General features: G+C 35.0%; 1 protein-coding gene across 3 annotated transcripts in view; it reads right to left on the bottom strand.

Annotated features, from left to right (window-relative positions):
• The window catches only part of KCNT2 (potassium sodium-activated channel subfamily T member 2), a 155,825-nt gene that overhangs the window by 48,481 nt on the left and 85,594 nt on the right, over positions 1 to 21,750 (bottom strand). For 2 of the 3 annotated variants that reach the window (XM_062581257.1, XM_062581258.1), the window contains exons 12-17: positions 19,875 to 19,938; positions 12,463 to 12,571; positions 6,026 to 6,134; positions 2,012 to 2,161; positions 641 to 870; positions 113 to 329 (exon numbers count right to left, since the gene is read on the bottom strand). In XM_062581257.1, the coding sequence (XP_062437241.1) occupies positions 113 to 329; positions 641 to 870; positions 2,012 to 2,161; positions 6,026 to 6,134; positions 12,463 to 12,571; positions 19,875 to 19,938 (879 nt within the window). The remainder of the gene's footprint in view (positions 1 to 112; positions 330 to 640; positions 871 to 2,011; positions 2,162 to 6,025; positions 6,135 to 12,462; positions 12,572 to 19,874; positions 19,939 to 21,750) is intronic. The other variant, XM_062581259.1, reaches the window with a different exon arrangement.

The following is a 21,750-nucleotide window of genomic DNA, read 5'->3' as shown; positions in this document are numbered from 1 at the left end:
CGTGAACACTGCTAATCAAATGGTGTTTTATTTTCATTCCTATTGAAATCAGTGCTGTTTTCCACAATATTAGCTTTTCAGATAATGTCTGGTTCATATTAAGTATACATACTCTAAGCCTGCAGAGACTTCATCATCTGATGGGTTAGTTTCATCTTCTGACTGGTCACTTAGCAGGTCACATGTCTGAAGCGAGGATGAGTCTGCAACCTCCAAAACCGGTGCTATGCTGGGCCGTCTGCCCTCTTTACCTCCCTCAGAAGGAAGAGCTAGTGTAGGTCCGCCAGAAGTTCGACATCCTGTATCTTGCAAATCGATAGCCACCGTCCCTGAAGTAATGTTGAAAGTATTTTCTCAGTGTGGTTGCCAGAACACATGATTGAGATTCCTATATTTAGTGAGGATTGTCTGCATTTGCAGCCAAAGATCAAAAGGAAAACTATGTAGATTATTTGTGCTTACTATATTGAAATGTAACAAATAATCAAACTACACCTGAGGAAGCGTCTTTCCACAGAGTTGTATTTTTTATGTTAGGTTCCTGACTGTTAATATATACTATTGCCAATGTTAACTACATTTTTAAACCATACCTCTTAATTAATCCATGTTAGTATGTACAACATTTTTTTTTACTTACCCATGCTAGCTATTATACTGTGTACTGGCAACCTAGAAGTCCCATGATAAGATAATTTTGATTCATGTTTTTTTCTGTGCTTTTCTTGCTTCTTAAAAGCAGAATTCTCTTCTTTAGTGATATTTATATAAAAGCATATATCTGTAGAACTCATGATGTATCGAGGACCTGGATTCAGCAAAATGTTTTTGTTATCTTCCTTTCTAACACCAATGAGGCAGACTCCAAACCTTAATTAAAAAAAGGAAAGGCATAGTTCATTAAACAAAGTTCCATATATACCTGAATTTCCAGGGTCAAAAGTAAACCCCCATTTATTTTTATATTTTGCAGATTGTGAATATTTGCAGAGCTCTGGATGACAAATATGTTTTTAAAATGTTATCTCCTAAATAGACCACTTCTGATCAAACACTGTTTTCACAGTGATGAATCCCTAGGCATTTCAGTCCAATATTTCTCTTAATCCTCATAGTATTCTTCTACTGCTGTTCCAGTTAATTTATCAGCTGAATATTCTCTTCTGAGAATATATTAATAGAAAATGGATATATTATATGAGAAAGTATTCATCATGTTGAAGTGTTCCATTACTCATATGTAGCAGAAACCTTTTTCAGAATTCATTTTTGCTACTCACTTTTTGAAATCTACTTGATTGGTGATAAAAAATAAGGAATTAGCAATAATATCATCTTCTCACTTATGAAATATGAGAAAAAACTCAATATTTAAGGCTTGATATAGATTCATTGTGTTAAATATATATGAATATACAAGATTTATGTTTAGCTTGTTTGTTCACATCACACGCAGCAATGAATAAGCTCTGCATGATCGGAACCTAAAGAAGGAAGATATGTTAATGTTCTTAAGGTTCACTCTAACAGAAGAAATTGTTTTTATTTTGGACAATCACCAGGATATAGCATGTACCACTTTACAATTCAACATTTTGCATGAAATGAGCATGCAATGGTGTACCCATGAAGAAAGCTATTTTTCCAGCTGACTTCTAAGTAAAACAAACAAACAAAAAAACAACTTATATAGATTGTTTTGGACAAGGTCTGGTGTTTTAAAATACTCTGTCTCTACGGTATGGGTCTTTTTTGTTGTCTGATTTATCCTACATATCCTTTATATTCTATTCTATTCAGACTGAGTTGGGTTATACAAAATCAGCATAAGCTTTTACCTGACCACATGTAACTTACAGAAGAATATCCTTGAAATACATCAATGGCCATATATTTAAACCCAGAAACAGAGTATTGTATAATATTGCAATTTCAAATAGAGAGCTATGTTGTGGACAAAAGAATTTTTTTTTTTTTGTTCTTTTAATCCTTGAAAAGAAAATAAACATACTTTTTATGTGCATGGAAAGAAGCGTATGTGAAACTTTTCCCCTCGTACTCAGCAAAAAATGTACTTTCTTCCAGGTTAATGTGATATACTTCATTACCAGAGCATCTGCCATACATTTTCTGCCATTGTTCTGCTGATTGCTGACCCTCCCTGGAACATGTGCAGATAGAGAGAATAATTTAAAATTTAATATAAAATTCTCATTAATCAGAGCAATATCTCATGGCAATAAAAACTACAAATGCCTAGTAGAAATGTCCTCTGTGCTGAAATATTTGAGATCAACGTTTAGTAATACGGAAGCATGAAGATTAGTTTAATGCATTAAAGAGCATCTTCTGCTAAGTAATAGGCATTTTAAGATTATGTACTTCAGTATCAGGAGAAATATGGCTGAATTTGTTAAAAATCACATGATAATAAGTAGATTCACTGCAATTTCAAGATGAGAGGTGAAACCAACAATGTCTGCTTTCTGTTCGTAAAGGCATTCTCTCCAGATGGTCCATGACAGCTTGTTTGGTTTTTGTTAGAAGTAAGTAAAGAGTCATTCAAAATAATTTACGTGAAAAAGACCCATTTGACTTAGGTCACGTTATTGATAAGAAAGACTTTTCCACATCTGCTTGCCAGTTTCCTATTGTCAGTATACCCTAATCCTGCCCTAATCCTAAAAAATGTTTTTAGTTACTGTGCCTTGTACACTATGACAAGTAAATACCCTCTTTCCTCTAGTGTAAGAAAATAAATTATTACTTTAATCATATTAAGACTATCCTGATCTGTTACTACATGCAGCTATGTTCTTTGTCTACATGCAGTGCCAGTGAAAATGTTCCAAACCTTTAGTAACATCAAAACTTGCAGGCTTGCCTTTATGAACCTCTAGCTTTACTAAGTTTTATGTGGAAATAGAGTTCTGTTTGCAAGAACTTGATGGGATGTAATGGGTAGATAGATCTCAGATAGGACATAAAGCAGACAGATGTGTTCTGTTTTGCCTCCTAATGAACATTTCTTTTAATGTTGGCACCTGCTCCTTTGTATTGTATGAAATGTATTCATTTTCAGTTTCTTAAAACAAGTTCTGCTTTTCTTCAATTTACCATTTTTCTCCACCCTTAGCATAGAAATACTTTATTTCAAGATTAATGGAAATAACGATTTTTATTGCAACAATATTAACAGACAGTGCATTAGTTATAGAATAACAGAACTAGAAACGTAACTATAAAAGAAAATTGTTCCATATTTCACTTTTCTCTCCAAAATAAAATGTTCACCTGTTTAAAGTCTGCTTGGTTCCAGTTAGTTGTCTAAAAGCTTCCCATGGTGCTGTTCTGTAAAGATCACATGAAGTTTATCAAGTCAGAAATGTTATTTTCTTCTAATATTTTGTATCATAACACAAACCCTAATAGAATTCTATTACTAGATTAAAAATACTTAACAATAAGTATGAAAAATAGTAATGAAGATCAATAATAAAATTATGATTGTGATTAAAGGTAAAATTTTGCTATCTTACAAACTGGGGTCTTGGATTCTGTAAGCAATTGAGAAAACAATTAGATTATTTATATATAATATGTTTAATCTGAAAACTAGTATGAAAGACCACATTAACAGCAGAAAAACTGCCCTTAATGATGACTGGATCTGAGCAAAGCTGTTTAGAAAATAAGCATTTTCACAGTCTCCTCACATGTTAATTCCAGAAGATGTTTTTAATTTACATACATGTACTTCTTTTTGTTTACTGTTTACTGAATTATCCTTTTAATTAGGATAATACAGAACAATTATTTTTGTTATGTTCTGATGCTATTTATTGTCTTAATTTCTAGCAGTTTCCCAGTGTACTTACCTTCATGATGATCAGAAATGTATTTGTATTTATTAAACATGTCAAAACATTTGTTAATAAAAACACAACATAGAATCCTCGTACATATCTGTAGGTACAATAGCTGGCATTTCATTTGTAAGAATTTGGGACAATGTTTTAAATCTATGAATTGTCACTGAACTACTCCTTAATTCTGCTAAAATATAAGCTACTTCAGGTTAAGATTGTATCTCCACTAAATTAACAAATGAAATGAAGCTGAAATTTTGAAGTGCCTTAATGGCTGACTTTTCCCCAGAGAAATACCAAATAGCAAGAAATCTTCTGGCCAGTGCCTTGATAGTTGCATGCATCTAAAATACTATGGAAACAGAACAGCCATTTTTGTTGCAGAGAGAGAGAGATCTAGGACAGGGAAAGAAGCTTATGCGCCATGAGATTTCATTAGGAATGTGGACAACTGTTCATTTATTTGGGTTAAAAGTAGCATTTTTTTTCATGCTTCTACCTTATCAATCCAACTACCTACTTAATAAAGTCTTATCTGTGATACCAACTTGACCAAACATTCCTGGTCATGCATGCTCTAAAAGATATCTTATGTTTGCCATTTTTCCAGGAAACAATATTCTGGAAACCTATCTGATCTTAATACTCTAATGAGTGCAGAATAAAATAGAAGAAAAGCAACAGAACATTTTTACTTTTCAAATCTTTCTGAATTCTTCTGTAGCAAGTTTGTATGTATCTGTAGGTAGGATTCAAAGGATACTATTGATGGGATAGGATACTATTTGTATGAAAAATATTTTTCTTGCTCCAGTATACAATAACTAATTTTGAAGCGTAGATCCAGACTAGAAATCAGTTAGATTAACAACTCTGATTCTATCAATTAATTCCGATTACAGAAGAAATAGTGAGTGCTTTTGAATCATACTATGGCTACTTTATATCATAGTTGGGAATCTGTATCAGTGATGAATTTTCCCAAGTTAGAAATTAAATGCTAAAGTCTTCAAGTACAGCAGAAGACAGAATCCCTTTCACATGTCATTTGCTGATGTAAAACTCTCTGCCAGCTGTTAAGAATACTACTCTTCTTTCATGTACTTACAATAAGGTATAATTAGAAAGAGCTTCAATTTCTGTATATGCCATGTAATGAAAGGTAGGTATATGAAGAAAGTATTTCTTCATGATTCTCAGGAGACATGGAAATGTTTTTGTTGTCAACTTATTAACAGATTCTAGTACAGAGAGTGCCATTAAAATCTTTACATTTTCTGTTCTCAGTAGTAAAACTTCTAGCCATAATTTTGGTGTTCCCTCTCCTGAGTACAGTGAAATATTGCAAATGCCACATAAAAGGTTAAATAATTCTGTTTGTAAATATCAAGATATTCTTGGGCCTGTGGTTACTACAATAAAACATAGGTATTTTCACTAGACTCTCAAATGTACTGTCCGTATGCATGTACTCTACATCTACAGATACATTTACTCTTTAACACCTCTCTCTGACAGTGCTGCTTTAATAAGAATACCTTATTATTCCAAAAATGCAGCGTAACACAGCTTGTACTAGATACACTATACCTATCTTGGTAAATACAGAGAGGTCTTACTATGTAGTCTGTAGAGACTTGTAATCTCGTACGATTTCCAGCATCATGGTTACTGTTTTAAACCCTCTCTTCACATTTATGTTTGCTTACTTCTTAATATATATATATGCACTGAATAGAAAATTCTGTTTTATATCTTAGCATAAAAAAAAAATCTCTTAATTTCAGTCTTTAGGATTTTGATATATGTATATAAAAAATTTCCAAATTAATATAGTATTTTTTTCAGTTTTTTATGTTCCTAAGTAGAACTGAATGAAATACCCATAATTCAATCTACTGAATTGGAAATACCAATTTTCCCATTTTCTTTTGTGCAATTGGCACAATAGTGTGAAGTAAGTTGTTAAATATTTGGGAGGGTTCTCCTTGAAATTATATCTTAAGTAAAATATCTTGATGGGTTTTTCTTCAGAAAATTCCAATTTCTTTTTAAGAATTGTATTGTAGTAGCTGCCTGGGAATTCACAGTAAGATACTTTCTGAAGAATCTCAGCTATAACTTTTGCAAGAGTTTTTATGGTACTATATACTTACTGTCCCCTCGATGTATGAACCAGCAGTGTGATTAATGTAGAAGTGGCTGGACATATACAGTTTAGAGCTAGCATAGCATATTTGAATTCCTCTTCACACACAACATGATCTGTAAAAAAGTATATATAGATTTTCTTACAAAAATACTTTCCATTGAACAAAATTGTCACTTTCTCTCCTAATAAAACAGTGAAGAAAGATACAACAAGCCTTTGGATCTCCCTCTTCCAACTAGGACCTGGATTGTAGCTCTTTATGATTTGCCCCGTGTAGGCTACCTGTCAGATTTCATGACTAGAGTTAATTTTCCATCCAGTGCCTACTTTTGCCTGGCTGCTACACATGGAGAAGATGCAATGACTCTATTAATCCTGCATCCACTGTCTTGCTGCACTGCTGGTAAGAGTAGCCTCTGTAATGTAATCTAGTTTATATCTCTTGCGCCTTCTGCAGCTTTGCATGAACTGGTACAGAGACATCAAGCGTTGTACAGAGATACAGTTTTGTTTCCAGGACGCAGCATACCGAGGATATTGCAGTGGAGGAGTGCCTGGGCTAACTGGGTAGGCTGTGCTGGCTTGCAGATTGGTTATTTGGCAGTAGCTCTGGGATGTTTGCACGGCACTTGAGTGCACTTGAGTAGATTTGAATATCTCCTCCAGCAACTGCTGCCTCCTTCTCATCTAGGCAAATGGTTTTTGGTTTTTACATTTCCAATTTATTACAGCCTCATGTTCTTTTTATCCCAGTTCTTGTCTGGCTTCCATACATGATAAATTTGCATTTTTTATCTGAGAATCCATCTGAGATGGCAAGTATGTCTGCAGAATAGTACTTCCTCTGATGGAACAGTTCTGCAGATATACCTATTTTTTTCTGGGCTTTATGGTACTTAGCAGGAGGGCACTGAGAAGAGAAAGCAACAGCATCATTAGATTTAGTCCATAATATTGGGTTATACTTCAAAATGCAAAGTCTTCTGCACATGCTTACAGTATTGAATGAACTATTATTGAGTTTGTATGACTTATGCTTAAAATTCAGATCATGGTGCTGGTGATAGCATGAAAAGGAAAATAAAGCTACTCTTTAATGTCATTAAAGTATACCTGGCAATATTAAAGCAAGTATAAGAAAGGATAAGTGCAAACTTATAATTTAATTAATTCCCCATCGATGTACAAACTCAAAGTCATAAAGAAAGTTCTCAAAGGTAATAAAGGTATTTACTGCACGCTAAGTAAAATTATTTTTTCTGGATTTAGGGTTAGGCACTATTATTTGAATTCGAAACAAGAGATTTTGACAGGATAAGGCATAGTCTGCTGCTTGGATGGAATAGCTGTGTTCTATGAACATTAGTCCGATGCAAAGGTTTATGAAAATGAATACTGACTTCCTGAAATTGAATGAATATGAAATCCTTGTATTTTTGAATTTTTATGGGATTTTGCCTAATACCTTCCCCCTATTTTTTGTTTATAATGTTGTTGTGTTATATCTAATACTTAAACAAGAAAAAAATACAGAGAGAAATTATTTAATCCCCTGTTGTTTCAGATCTTGTACTTGAACCAAAAGGTGCATGCTGACCTAAATATATATAAATGAAACTGAATAAATCAGGGTTGGTGCAATGCAAATGAAAAGTATATCTCAGAGTTAAATCCAACATAAATTCTATACTATCTAATATATATCTGGTTTTATTTTCAATGGGTATGTAAAATATATTTTTATTACATTAGCAGAGAATAAAGCACCAGGCAAACAAGTTGCTGTGCCACAACTGTCATCTTAATATTGTGTGTTTCAGAGATTCAGCAGAGATCATGTCAGGTATTTAAATCAGGAGCCACAAAGCTGGGGATCCTAAGATTTGTTTCCACCTCTCTTGTAGTCTTGACCTTGTGTGAGCAATTTATGCCCTCTATGGCTATTTATCTATTCTGTAAAATGGAGATAGTAATAATATCCTAATTCCTTCAGAACTATTTTGAATCTTTTGAAATTCTCAGTGGTAGTTTGAGAACAGTAGGTTCCTCGGTGCCCTAATTTTCATCACTAGGTATATTGTTCTAATTCATTGTTAAAAACTAGAGTTTTCAGATTGTATAGAACAGCTCTAGTTGATTCCTGTTCAGGAATTAAATAAATAAATAAATAAAGGAAATGAAATGCTATGTAAAATATTAATTTGTAAAGAATAGCACCAGCTTTCAGGCTCAGTAAGTTCAAGATCAGTATTCAGATTTACTTCTAAATTTTATTTCTAAACTTTATCTGCTGTTTCATCACAGCCTATGTCAACGTCAGTCTCACAAACTTGCTTGGAAAACTAAGTTTTAGGAAATCTAATCCTACACGTTTTTGTGGATCCAAAATGATAAAGATTCAACAGTCTTATGGAATAGAATTGGATGTTAACTCTATTTATTTGGGACATGTTTTGTTCTTGGTTGGACCAATATAATCTTAAATAATTGGAATTAATTTTGACTTATTCCAGAAACATGCATATCTTTATTGTTAGAATGTGTCTGATTTTATTCTATTTCATTCCACTTCTGGAAATGAATTAGTTGAACACAGAATTTTGTGCTAAAATATTCATTTATCTGTTGCGGGTAAACACTGCTGTTGATTCCCAATCTTCAGGTCCTGTGGTATCAGGTACTACTTATCACCAAATTACCCATTCAGTATGGCATTGAACCAACAGAGGAAAACGCATGTTGTCTTGAATTGAATCTTAAAGATGTCAAGTCATTTTACCACACAGAATTATTTCTATTGCATTCATACTAAAGAAATACTCAATTTAGGATTTTCTGAAACTGTATTTTCTATTGAAAATATATATTGAGAGAAAATTTATTGCTAACTCTGTCACAAATGAATGTAGTAACGTGGTGCAGTAAGGTATGACTTCTGTAATGTTCCTGAAAAATCAAACATACTTGAAGTACTGATTTGTGCCTGCAGCATCAGCCCTGTGGTAAGAACATCCTAGAACTGGCAAAATTATTCTGAGAAACTTTACTTTTCATCAATTTGTAAGTTACCATGATAACTACCAGACCAGATAGAGAAAACTGCCCATCCATTAGCTTACTTTTATCTGTAATTGGATAAATTAGTCATCACATGCATTCAATATCCATTTCATTGAATCTGGGCTATGTTTCTTTGTAATAAACTACTATAGTATTAATGTCAGATTTCACCATTGTATTCTGAATGAACAGACAACGATAAAATATGTCCCCAGTTCCTGGAATTGTGTTTGTATGTAATTTTTAAATATTAAAGGTAAAAGTGATTAATATATTTTCTAGAAAATATATAGATGCTATAAATAAAACTCAGAAGTATGTAATTTTCTCCAGTATCTGTACTGCATAAACAGAACTGCTAAGGTGTGGATAATTTTCATTTTTCATGTTTGTCCTTAAATGCAGAGCCAGTTGGATGCATTAAGGATACACGGCCTTTTGTAGCCCTGTATGTATGAGTAAGAAAAATAAATGCAACTGCTAGTGAAGGAAAATGCAGTATTACTGAAAGAAAAAACAGGCATGTCAGTGCATTTGTATGTTGGAAATTACTAAGGGGTAATCATAGTATTTCAGCTCAAGACACAAGATTGTTAACGGTAGTGATAAAGTGTTTCCTTACCCATCTGGTAGCTGTTATGTTAGCGACTGTATATTTATAGAGTTTTCATACGCTGAATTTGAAAAAGAATTTGCTGGGGCAAACCCTTAGGAAATGTGTTTTTCAGATTCCATTGAAGTGTCATATCCAAGCATAAAAAAGTATTTCCACTGTATTAATGTAAGTTACCATTTTAAACAAAAATAATTAGATTTTAATGTAAAAAATAACAGATGCAAAGAGAAGACAGCATGCAAGGGTGTGTCTCTGGGTTCAGGTGGCAAGACCAAAGCATGCCTTCCTGACAGGCTATATTACCCAGTGCAAAAGTTAGACCTGGAGTCCCTGTCTCCATTCTCTTGCTGTGACAATGAGAGTAAGTTTTAGTACTCTAACTGAAGAGAGGAAGAGATTAATCATGAGATTTTCCATGTAGTTAAAGTTAGAATTTTGTTTAGGAAAACTTTCTCAAAGTCTTTTTTTCCCCCTAAATTCAGAAACTTTATTTTTGGCAGTTAGGATATTGAAACCCGTGTGTAAAAAAATAAAGAAATTGTATTCCTGAGTACTTCAGGTTTATAAAAATGCACAATATCAATCCAGTAAACCTTCAGAACAAAAGAGTCATTTTTCAAAGGAAAATCAAATTTAAAAGAAGGCTTTTGCATTAAGGCAGTAGTAAAGTAGTCCTGAATCATAATAAGAAAAGCACTTAGAAAAATGTTGCATATGTTTATGACAGATTTTCTTGGTAAGGTCTCTGCACAGGGCTATAGACTGCAGCCCCCACTGGGTACATATCTCAGAATGAAGCAGAGCTAGACTAGGTTAGTAACCAAAATAGAGCTCCCTTAGGAAAAGGTAAGTGAACAAATGTTGTGATGATTCAAACTGCTGGTGGCCTGACCATTTGCAGTAGGTAAACATCCAGTGATGCTGTTTATATAGTGTTGGTAACCTGGCCAATTTTAAAATTTCATTTAAAATTTCCTTTGTTGTGCATCAGTAAGACTAAATTAACTGTGTATGAAAGCTTGTAATTCTCTGGTCTTAACTGTTGTGCAATGAAAATATATTAAATTAAATGATACTGTTTGACATGAAGGAGCATGTGGAAATGGATGCTGTGATCTCTGATCAGCTCAAAAATTCTTTTTGGATGTAAGGTGCTATACAAATATTTAACACTACGATACTGTACTTCTATAATTAATATTAGAGGGAGGCTAATGAAGCTCAGACTACATAATGTCTCCTCAAACCCTTCAGGAACTACAGAACATAAATGAAGACAGTGAGATATCAGATTGGCTAAGCTCAATGGAAGAAAGTATTACAAAAAGAGGGGATGTTTTTGGCTTTTTGTTTTTACTATATAGTCCAAATTCTCAATTTGAGACTTAGAACAAATATGTGTAAGCTCCTACAAAGACAAGACATTAAGAATAATGGAATTCTATTAATAATACAATTAGAACTGATGATTTACCACAGTTATGGATAACGAAATGTCACTATAGCTAAGGAGAAGAGATTATCTTGGTGTTCTTTGTTTTAAAGGGGGAGAAGAAAAAAAAGCTTTAATTCTTGTCACAACACAAGTCATATTCCCTGCTGTTCCCTATCATAGTCTAAGACTACACATTTATGACTTTGGGACTGGTATTGATGCTTTTTGCCTTCTTTGCAATCTAATGGTAAATCTGGCAGATTTTAAAATTACAGCTTTAACTATTGCTCTGGAATTGCTCTGCACTGAAATTTGCTTTTTCATCACATTCTGGGATGATGAAGGAGCCTAATATTTCTCCATAGAGTTTTTTGAATTTTGCATGAATCAGCAATCTTTTCATGCTCAAAATATACTTCAGGAAAGCTGATTTTTCAAGTTACAGTTGAAATGGAAAGCTTTGCTTCTACTTATATTTTTGCAAAGATAGATAAAATGAGTTGTCATTAGGAACATAATTGCATGTTTTCACATAAGCATATATATATGTGTATGCATATGTGTGTATATATATATATATAAAACATACATATATATACACACATACACAAACATACACACAGGTATGAAGACAGAAAGCGAGACCCACTCACCTACTGCAAAAAATGATTTGCCAAATTAGAGCTAGTAATCTGTTCTTATGAAAGGGGATTTTACCTGCGTTTCTTAACATCATTTTACTTTTTATTCATAGTTTCTAAGATACTCAGTAAAATTACTGATGATACTCATGGATCTAAATGATATTTTTCTTTTTAAAATATTTGAAAGTAAATAAAATCTTTTTTTAATATCACTTAGGGAGAAAATCCACTGGAAATTTTCAATTTTTTTCAATTGTTTTCAACTATTTGTATGGATGAAATTTAGCCTTTTCTCACCTCTTCTCTTCATATGGCCCTTGGTAATAGTATGGTTTAAATGACAGAAATTGTTTAAAGACATGGATACAGCAAACTAATCTTGACAGAGCAGCCTGGATCTCTAATTACAGAGCAACAATGTATTATATATGAAATAATTCTAGATTATACATTATATAACACAACATATTAATAATCCTTTAAATGCTTATGAATAAGACTTTAATATAAAACATGATATTTTACTATTGATATGACATTTACAGTGCATGGACTTTTACAATATTTTGATCTTACATTTTTTAATCTGTTTCCAAGTAGTAAATATCTCTAGGGAATCTGACTTTGCTTATGTGTTTACAAAAACAAACTGCCAAAGAGTTAAATGGCTGAAATCTCACACTTACCTGCAAACTTGATGTGGAATTTATTTTCAGGTTTCAATATTTGGACATACAAAGGACAATTTGGAGCAAAGTCTTTAACTGCCCATGCTCTTAAAATGGTTTGATGATCCTAAAATGAAATAAAGAGTATGAGGTGATGACAATGAAATACAAATAATCATCATGTTAGAAAAAGAAAGAGCTTCCTCTGAAAAGATTGATGACTTTCCAATTGCTGATTGTACTAGTGAGGTAACTCACTACAGAAAGTGTGATAACTCACTTTAATACTGTACAACAGCAACTGATGTGTGCGTTTATGTACACATCCATATATATATTTATGCACACAGACAAATCCATAACTCTGCAGATACCGAAAAGGCTGAGGTACTCAATGCCTTCCTTGTCTCAGTGTTCACCAGCAAGGTCTCCCAGAACTCTTCAAGGTGGGTTTCAAGGAGCGGGAGAACGACCAGCAGTGGATGACTTCAGTCAGGGATTATGTGGGAGAACTTAACTGTTACAAGCCCACAAGATCAGAGAGGTGCAGAGAGAACTGGCCAGTGTCCTTGCAAGGATGCTGCCTGTCATCTCTGGAAGATGGGAAAATTGGGGGAGGTCCCCAACAACTGCAGAAAAATAAGTTGTTGCACCTATCTAATAGGATGGAGGAACAGGCCAACAGGAACCTCAAGAAATTCAACGGACAGAGAGTCCTGTCCCTGCGATGGAGTGACCCCCTGCACTGGCACATGCAGGAGACTAGCTGGGGAGTTGCTCTGCTGGGAAGGATCTGGGGGTCCTGGCAGCCAGCAAGCACAGCATGGGCCAGCCATGTGCCCTGGCAGCAAGGACAGCCAACACTATTCTGGGCTATATTAAGGAGCACAGCCAATAGATGTAGTCCATACAAGTTAGACTGCGTTTAGATACTGCATGCAGTTTTCAGCCTTATACTGAGGTACAGGAAAGACATGGGTAATCTGGAGTGAGTTCAGCAGAGGGCCACCTAGATGGTCCGGGGGCTGAAGCACTTGTCCTGCAAGGGGAGGCTGAGGGAATGAAGCTTGCTCAGCCTGGATGGAAGAGATGACTTCATGGGGACCTAACAGCAGCCCCCCAGTGCCTGCAGGGAGGTTATCGAGAAGACAGAGTCAGGCTTGTCAAAAGTGCTGTGTGGTAGGAGGACAAAAGATACGGAATGCAAGTTAAAGTAAGGTTGAGACTAGGTATAAGGAGAAACATTTTCCCTATTAGGACAGTCACACAGTGGAGCAAAGTTTCCCAGGGAGGCTGTGCAGCAGGTTTCCAAGACCTGACTGGATACAGCCTGGAGAAACCTGGTTGAGCACACAGCTGACCCTGCTTTGAGAAGGGTTGTTGGACTGAAGACGTCCTGAGCTCCCTTCCTACCTGTAGTATAGTATGATCCTATTATGATCTCCTATTTTATTTGTTGGAATGAGCAAGAGAGTGTTTGTTTCCAGATATCTTCTCCCAGTATTTTGTCTCTCTTTTATCCTTCTGCAAGTATCAGCAATAGCATAATTTAAAAGGGATGACATTTGGATGTGGAAGAACTGTGTGAAAACTCTTAGATGGTAGTGATAAGCCATGCATAATTAATCCAGAAGGATGTATTAGACAAGGTACTTCAAAAAAGCCTCCACATTTGAGTAACATAGAATGAAGACATCAGGATTTAAGATGTTAAGTTAATAAGTCTCACAAATTATCAGCTCAACACCAAGAATCCAAATCTATATTTTTGTGCAGCTAACACCTATGCATAACTGATGGCAGAATTTAGCCATCTACTGACCATAGGATTCCAACAGATTCACAGATTTAAGTTCTGTGCTTGTTACTATGTATGTCAAGTGAGAGTTAAACATAGGAAGAACTCTGCTATCCCATAAAAGTATTTGAGAACATACTCATATATTGAATTCCATGAAATACGGTTATTTTCAACATATATTAATCATCAGTTTTTACTTATTTCAGAAATAAACAGAAATAATTGAGAGCTGCACATAGGAAACAATATTTGGCTTGAAATGCCTTGCCTAGTCATGAAATTGGTGCTATTAAATGACAGAATATAAAGAATGATTCATTATGTTTGCAGCATCAGCAATAAGGAAAGCTTTCAGACTCACGAACACAAGGGAAAATCTCTGTCTCGAACAGCATGTAATTGACATTTTCAAACCATAATATTTTAATGTCTACTGAGATGGTACTGAGTAGCTTTTCCATTAGAAATACTGGAATGAAGTCATATGAGGAAGACCTTTTGAGGATGTAAAACAAATTAGTTTATATTCAATCGTATTAACACTTCTATGAAAGACAGTATGTAGGATTGCTATGCCTATCCAGCAGATTTCAGAACTTGCTATAAGCTTTCCTCTTATGCAGTCACTTTTTCAACCCTTTTTCTTCTGCATAGGACTTCTCATGAACCCCCCCCCCTTTTTTTTTCTGTCTCAAGGGAATGAAATGTCAATATACCTTAAAAGTAGCAAATGGCTGGGTAATGGGATAGATGGTGGTGATACAGCACTACAAGATGAGCAAGAAGTTTGGAGGCAGATTTGGGACAGATGTGAAAAACCTATGTCATTGCAGATATGTTATCTACTCTTTTTATGCAAATGGTATCAGGGAAACATAATCTTCAGTGTCATTTGCAGTGATGATGTGTGACATGAGCTAAGATTAAATTTGCTGTGATAAACCAACTGTACCACAAATATCATTTTGATAGTACATTTCAGTCCTTTTCCTTTTTCTCCCTATGTTATTCAGATATTTCTACAAATTTTAAAAAATTATTTTCTCTTGAAAGCATAACTGTTGTCAGAAGGTGAAAGAATGTTAGAATAAAGAATGCTTAATACATCCTCCATATGTGAAACAGATGTCTGCCCTGCTTACTGTAGCAGATAAGCAGCTTACATCTTGGCCTGGGATGTCAAAATGACATTTGAAAAAATAAAATTTAGCAGAGCTTTGTCTTGCCAGAGAAGAGAAAATGTATAGTAAGAGACTGTGAAAAGCTGGCAGATTCTTGGTCTGACTACTTATCCAGGGAGCAAAGGAAGAACTAACAATTTTTTGAAGTAACTGCCTGTCACCTGGTATTGTACTTTCCTTCTGAGCTATAATTGAGAGTCATGGATGAGAAGCAACAAATGCTAGTACTAAAATTTATTAAGAACAAAACAGCAAGCAATGAACAACCAGTGGCAGCTATGGCAAATGAGGAGATTCTGTGCTGAGGTCTGTAGCTGGGGAGAGAAAAATCCTCGTGGACTTTGAAAAATCCCCAGCTGTTCTGGATTGGGATCTCCTAAAGTATCTTTTAATTTTTATTTTGACAGGTGTCAGATGTAGGAGAGGATCCAAGGTACTCTTAACACTTTATCGATTTCTCAGGCAAACTAGGGTAAAAAATCAGCTGCAGTTATATTAACAGATACTGGGATAGACTTAAAATTGAACTTTCTTTAGCTCAGAGACAAACTATAACTTATATTAATATATTTCTTAGCAGTGACTAGAGGAAATTATTTCTATTTCATTTCAAAGCTCTAGAGGGCAGTAAGATAAAACAAAAATACAGATACAAAAAGCTGTCTTTATTTTCTACCTGAAGTATAAATTATTGCATTCCCTGTGAAAAAGATATCTGTAAAACAACAAAAAACTGAGAGGAGGAGGTGACATCTTGTATAAAAAGTTCAAACCAACTGACTCTCAGAGCCCAGCTTGACTGTTCCAGTTCAGATTCCTGATCTACGCTATTTGCTATGGAGCCACAGAATAAATGATATCTCTGAATCTTAAATATTCTAGGAGTGCCACGCTCCCAGCCTGAGACAGACTTGAGAGTTGAGACAGGACTAGAGCTAGCAGGACACTGCGTAAGAGGTTGAGTCTGGAAATCCTGAGGTTCCTAGCTCTGAGGAGCCCTAATGGCAAGCTTTTTGAAGGAACTTTTTAAGCATTCTTGGAGATCTCAAATCCCAAGGCAAGCTGACCTTATTCAGACATTTTTGAAAATGATAGACTTTCTGGACACATTCCAGTTCTCATCAGCTGGTATTTCCCAGCAAACATTTCTTGTTTGGAAAATTCCTAGCTCATTCAAATACTGATATTTACTGAAGCTGTAGTGGATACTTGACTTTGATAAATACGTAACATGAGCCTAGGATAATACCTTCTTTTGAACTATAAGCACCATTTGAATAGCTTATTCTTAGCTGCCATACTCCTGCTCCCCTGTGTTCTCTTATCATTTCTTTTTGCCATTTCTCTGAGAAATGCTGTTTTTTGCCAGAGTGAAAAAGAAATTGACAGATGGCACTTAGTGCGTACAGGATGAAATAAGGGACAGATAGTTTGGACATGCATAATCAATTCCTTTCAGCATTTGGCAAAGTGAACACCTGAACTAAGGGGTCAAAACAGTTATACTTTGCTTTACACAGATAGCTACAAAAGATGGAGACTTGTCACGCGAGGAGAAGATTTTTTACATTAAGCCTGGATAAGAAAACTTTCTGAAAGCACAATTCCTTATAAAGAGTGATTGTTGATTTCAATAGTAGACATTGATTTCTGGAGCACAGCAGGTCATGAGAAGAATATTATTTGTTTTATAGCAGATTGTTGAGAACCATATTGCAAAAGGGGGAAGTGTTGGTGCATGCAGTGCTGCCAAGACAAGGGCCTTCCCCATAAGCCTTGATTATAAGGGAGGAAAGTCCTTAAAATGGATAAAATTCAAATAAAAAGGAAAAGAAAAGCTTGATTCATATTATTTACTCTATCTGGGAAACAATCTGCTATCTGCTGCCACATTATGACTAGCCACCCAGAGGAGCATTCTGTCCCAGCAGAAAATAGCAGGACTGTCTCTTCAGTAAGATTTGCCTTTTTTGATAATGGTCTCTACCGGAAGAGACATGCCAAACTGTGCCAGGTCCCATTTTCCTATTCCCTGGGGCACGCTGGCCGTGAGGGCGGAAAGGCTGCATGGAGAGAGTTGTAGCTGGCTGTTAACTCTGAAACCAAAAATGAATAGGATTGGCCAGAATAGATGGAAAATATTTGGAGTCCACTGGCTGCCCTGTGGGAAAGCTTGGCAGAGCTGAAAATTGCCTTTTCTTGGTATAAGCTTTGAAGAGATTATGAGCGGAGTTGAGAAGCACAGCTTACATCTAAGTGAATCCTATGTCAGTGCAGGATGTCCTTACAACTGTGAAAAGGTATGAAGTACAAAATGGCCATGAATCACATCCTGTGATGGTATGGGACTTCTCATTTCTGAACTGTTTTATAACTGTCCAGTATATTCTGTGAAACAAGATGTTGTAGCTGAATCAGAATCAGATGATTCTGCCCTTCATGGCTAATTTAAGCAAGTCAGTTTAGTGTTTTTCTTCAGTGTCACAGAAGTAACTGATATTTTCATACATGTTTACAGAAACTAATATCTATTTTACTCTTAGATAGGTACATTAGTACCTCTGTAACTTCTAAATAGTAAATTCTGAGTATTTGCCTTGCTTGACTTTGTCTAGGACTACTTGTTGCCCATTCAGTGGCTTTCAGTACTGTGTTTTCATGAGTCTCTTGCTGATTAATTGAATTCAGTGCCATTAGTTCAAGAAAAGTCTGATATCATGGCGATATCACAGATTCAGTGGCTTTATGCAAGTGAAGAGTTTGGCCTAGGGTCTTTAGCTTTGAAATAAAATACTTTTTACAGCATTGTGAAATTCTACAAAAAATTAACAGTTACTTTTAACAAAATTTGCTTCTAGGGCTCATTTTTCTCCCAAGGAAACAATCCTTTCTTCTTGCTAACTACAGCTTTTGTTGCTTTTGTCATTCTTTCTCTAATAAGCTGTATGTATAGGTATGGTAATAAGTAGGCTTTGAGGGCAGAGGAAGTAATTTTGACAAGTTACAGGCAATATATTAAGAAACCCTACATATTTGATGCAGTCTTCATTTTCTATGTTTTTCTGTGCCTAATTTTGATTTTTAGAAAACTCGCTATTCCTTATAATCTATCAGTAAAACAGTAGGCTGAGGCAGATAATATATTAACAGGTATGAATTGAACTAAAATTCTTCATATAAGCACATTGCTTTGTTTCTGCATATTACTATCTTAACTTTTTTTAAAATTGAGATAAGCTGAAACTTACAATTACTGAATTGAAGAACACAAATTTGATCTTGTCAAGTAATTTACAACTATCTTAATTTAACCCTGTGCATACTTAAACCTATTTTGATCATTCTGCTTTGTAGTTCAAGATTGAACTGAATGAAGTCAGCTAGGCATGCAATAATTTAGTTTGTGAATCATAGTGAAAAAGGTGAAGTTGTGTTCATAAACACTTCTCTTTAGTGACTTTTTCCTGATTATTTGCAATCGGTAGGTAATTTCACTATTTTTATGAATTCTAATTGATACTAAAATACTTTTATTCTTTTATCAAAGATATGCTGAACAGTTGCATCAGCAGTCTTCCTTTGTAGAAAGTAAAATTTTTCACATCTGTAATTGGCAAATAGGAAAAACGGTCAGATGTTCTTAGAGGTATTGGTTATTTGGTATTAGTCATAAATTAATTTATAAAGTTGAATTCAATTCTTACTTTGTGCATAATAAGCATTTGATACTCTAAAGCTTCTGAATGGAAATACCAACCAACTGATATATTTCATTTCTGCTTTAATAAATATAACTTTCTGAATTAGACGTTGAGAGCAAATAGTGCTATAGTCCAGGTAAATTGAATAAAACTTTTGGTTTTGACTGAGTGCTGCTCTTTGGAGTGATTAATGACCAAGTGCCAACAAACCTGTAAGGTACCAGGTTATTGCTTATATATATAAATACAGTATCAGAAACGATACCTAAATGTTAAAATGATACTCTGCCATTCTTCCATGAAAAAAGAGAACGCATAAAAACATATTATTTATCATGTAAAATAAGCTTTTAAGAGTACTCTATTAGAAAATGTATACATATAAATTTTTAGGCTTTTTTACAACTTTTCCAAATATATAACTAATATACAGTGTAAAATCCTAACTTTATTCGTAGAGTTCATATAATGTAGTTTCTAAGAAAGCAGTAGTAGATATGTTATGTAAAATGAGACATTAAATATAATTTCCTGAATTTGTGAAATCCCAGCTATAGCAAATCCAGTAGAAAACTTTTCATTAACTTAATTGAGATCAGAAATTCATCCCACTCTTGCAAATTCTCTGTGCAAATCAGCTAACTGTAATCTTGAATACACAGAAGTCTTAGCCTATGGGATGGAATATGGGTAGTGAGAGTGTAAACAGCATGCACACTCATTCTTAGTTATTTATTCAAAACTTACAGCTGCTGTCCTGTCCACCTCACAGCGGCTACTCAGAATGAAACAAGCTTCAGCATCATCCATTCTAGAAGACGGGAGAAAAACCTGTTATATGCCAACAAAATACTTCAGTGGAGCGTGTTTCACAGTTCATAGTCTTACATATGCTTAGAAATAGAATACAGAGAAAGTTTAATCTGTTTTTATCCACTATCTGTCTATCTTGTGCACAAATGCACAGCTTCATACACATACTTCTTGATTAGGTTCTAGCAAGCTAACTTCTTCTGATGCCAGGGGAAGCTGTGCCAAAATAAGAACATCAGTGTGGCCTCAAACACACTTACTTTGTAAAATATTTATCTTGCATATTTATCTATGAGTTTAAAAAGTAGATAAGTAGCCCCAGTCTGTTTACCATGTAAAAGTACAATATTGAGGAGTTGTTATTGATAAGAATGAATATGAGAGGGCAGGTAATAGCCATAATACAGAATTGTCTTGTCTAGTGCTAGTGGAATGATGGATAGATGTAGTGGAATAATCTGTTGGGATAAATAAAAAACAACTTTGTATGCATGTATTGAATTAACTGTTTTCAGTTTTTAGTCTCTTTGAAAACTTTTAATGTGTAATTATTCTACAGTGGTAACAAAGGTCATGTAATCAAAAGAGTTGAGGTGGAAGCAGAAGTGAACAACTGCCCGACTGAAAGTCTCATGAAAGCTTGCTCTTGCGCTCTTGTGTCAGTTCTTAGTGTCTTCCTCCAGTGAATCCTACTTCAATTACTGGTGTAAGGAAGTAGAGGAACAGGGACTTGGTCAACCTGCTTGAGAAAACAGGACTTTCTGAGCAAAGAGTAACAGCAGGCTCTGAGTGGATTTCCTGGAGAGGGGAACAATGAGACAGAAGTTTGGGGAAAATGAGCAGGTAATTCACTGCCCTTTCGAGCAATTCCATTCTAGAGTCCGGAAAGGGACCTGAGATTCCCAAACCTTTTGTCTCTCTGTTAGTAGAAAATGGAAGTGATGGTTGCTAGTAATAGTCTAGCACACTGGGACCCTACGCTTAGACTAGGACTTGTTCTTTGGGGTACTTCACAAACACAGAACAAAACCAGTCTTGCTAAGCTCTAAAGTGATGTAACGATGGGTAACAAAAGCGCGTGCAAAAATGGGCAACGTAAGGAACCAGTGTGAGAGTTCCACAAAATTAGCATGAAAGAAAGTGGTCTCATTAGACATGAGAGCAGAAAACAGGCTGAAGAGAGCTTGTTATGGAAAACTGGGGTTCCATTGCAGTTGTTTCTGAGAAATTCCTTCTAGACTGAAGGGGGAGTGCAGGTGAAATCAGAATGAGAGTTGTCTGCTAATCTGTTCTGTGTGAGAGGAGTAGTATGCGCGCCTAAGAAGGTTACCTCTCCATAAGGACTGAGTTGCAAGTCATAAGTGCCTTGATGCAAAAAGGAGGGTAAGCCAGGGAAGGCCGGCAGTAGGAGGCAAAGTGATGCACTGTGAAAATAATATTTTCAAAGCATTCTGAAACAAGGGTTGAGAGATGTGAGACAATGTTTGTGAAGAACACAGGAGTAGTTTTAAGTGAGGCAAAAATGAGAGTTTGCATGAGAAAACACTTGCACTATGCAGGTATAGTCTGCATGGGATGCTCTGCAAGAGCATCCAAGGTTAGGATATTTGTTTTAGTTTGGTAGCAAAAATTAAGATCTATCTACAATTATCTTCAACTAAACTGAAGTTGATTAATAAATATCCACAAAGAGATGCCTGAGAGTGGCCAACATTTTAGTTTATCCTATAGAAATAGTGACTTAATGTATATGTTTTGTGTGAGGTCATTCTGAGAAAGCATAGAAAAAAGTGAAGGGTAAGGACAAATC

This window comes from Rhea pennata, chromosome 8 (assembly GCF_028389875.1).
Source record: "Rhea pennata isolate bPtePen1 chromosome 8, bPtePen1.pri, whole genome shotgun sequence".
Taxonomy (NCBI): Eukaryota; Metazoa; Chordata; class Aves; order Rheiformes; family Rheidae; genus Rhea; species Rhea pennata.
This window is presented reverse-complemented; position numbering and strand designations above follow the sequence as displayed.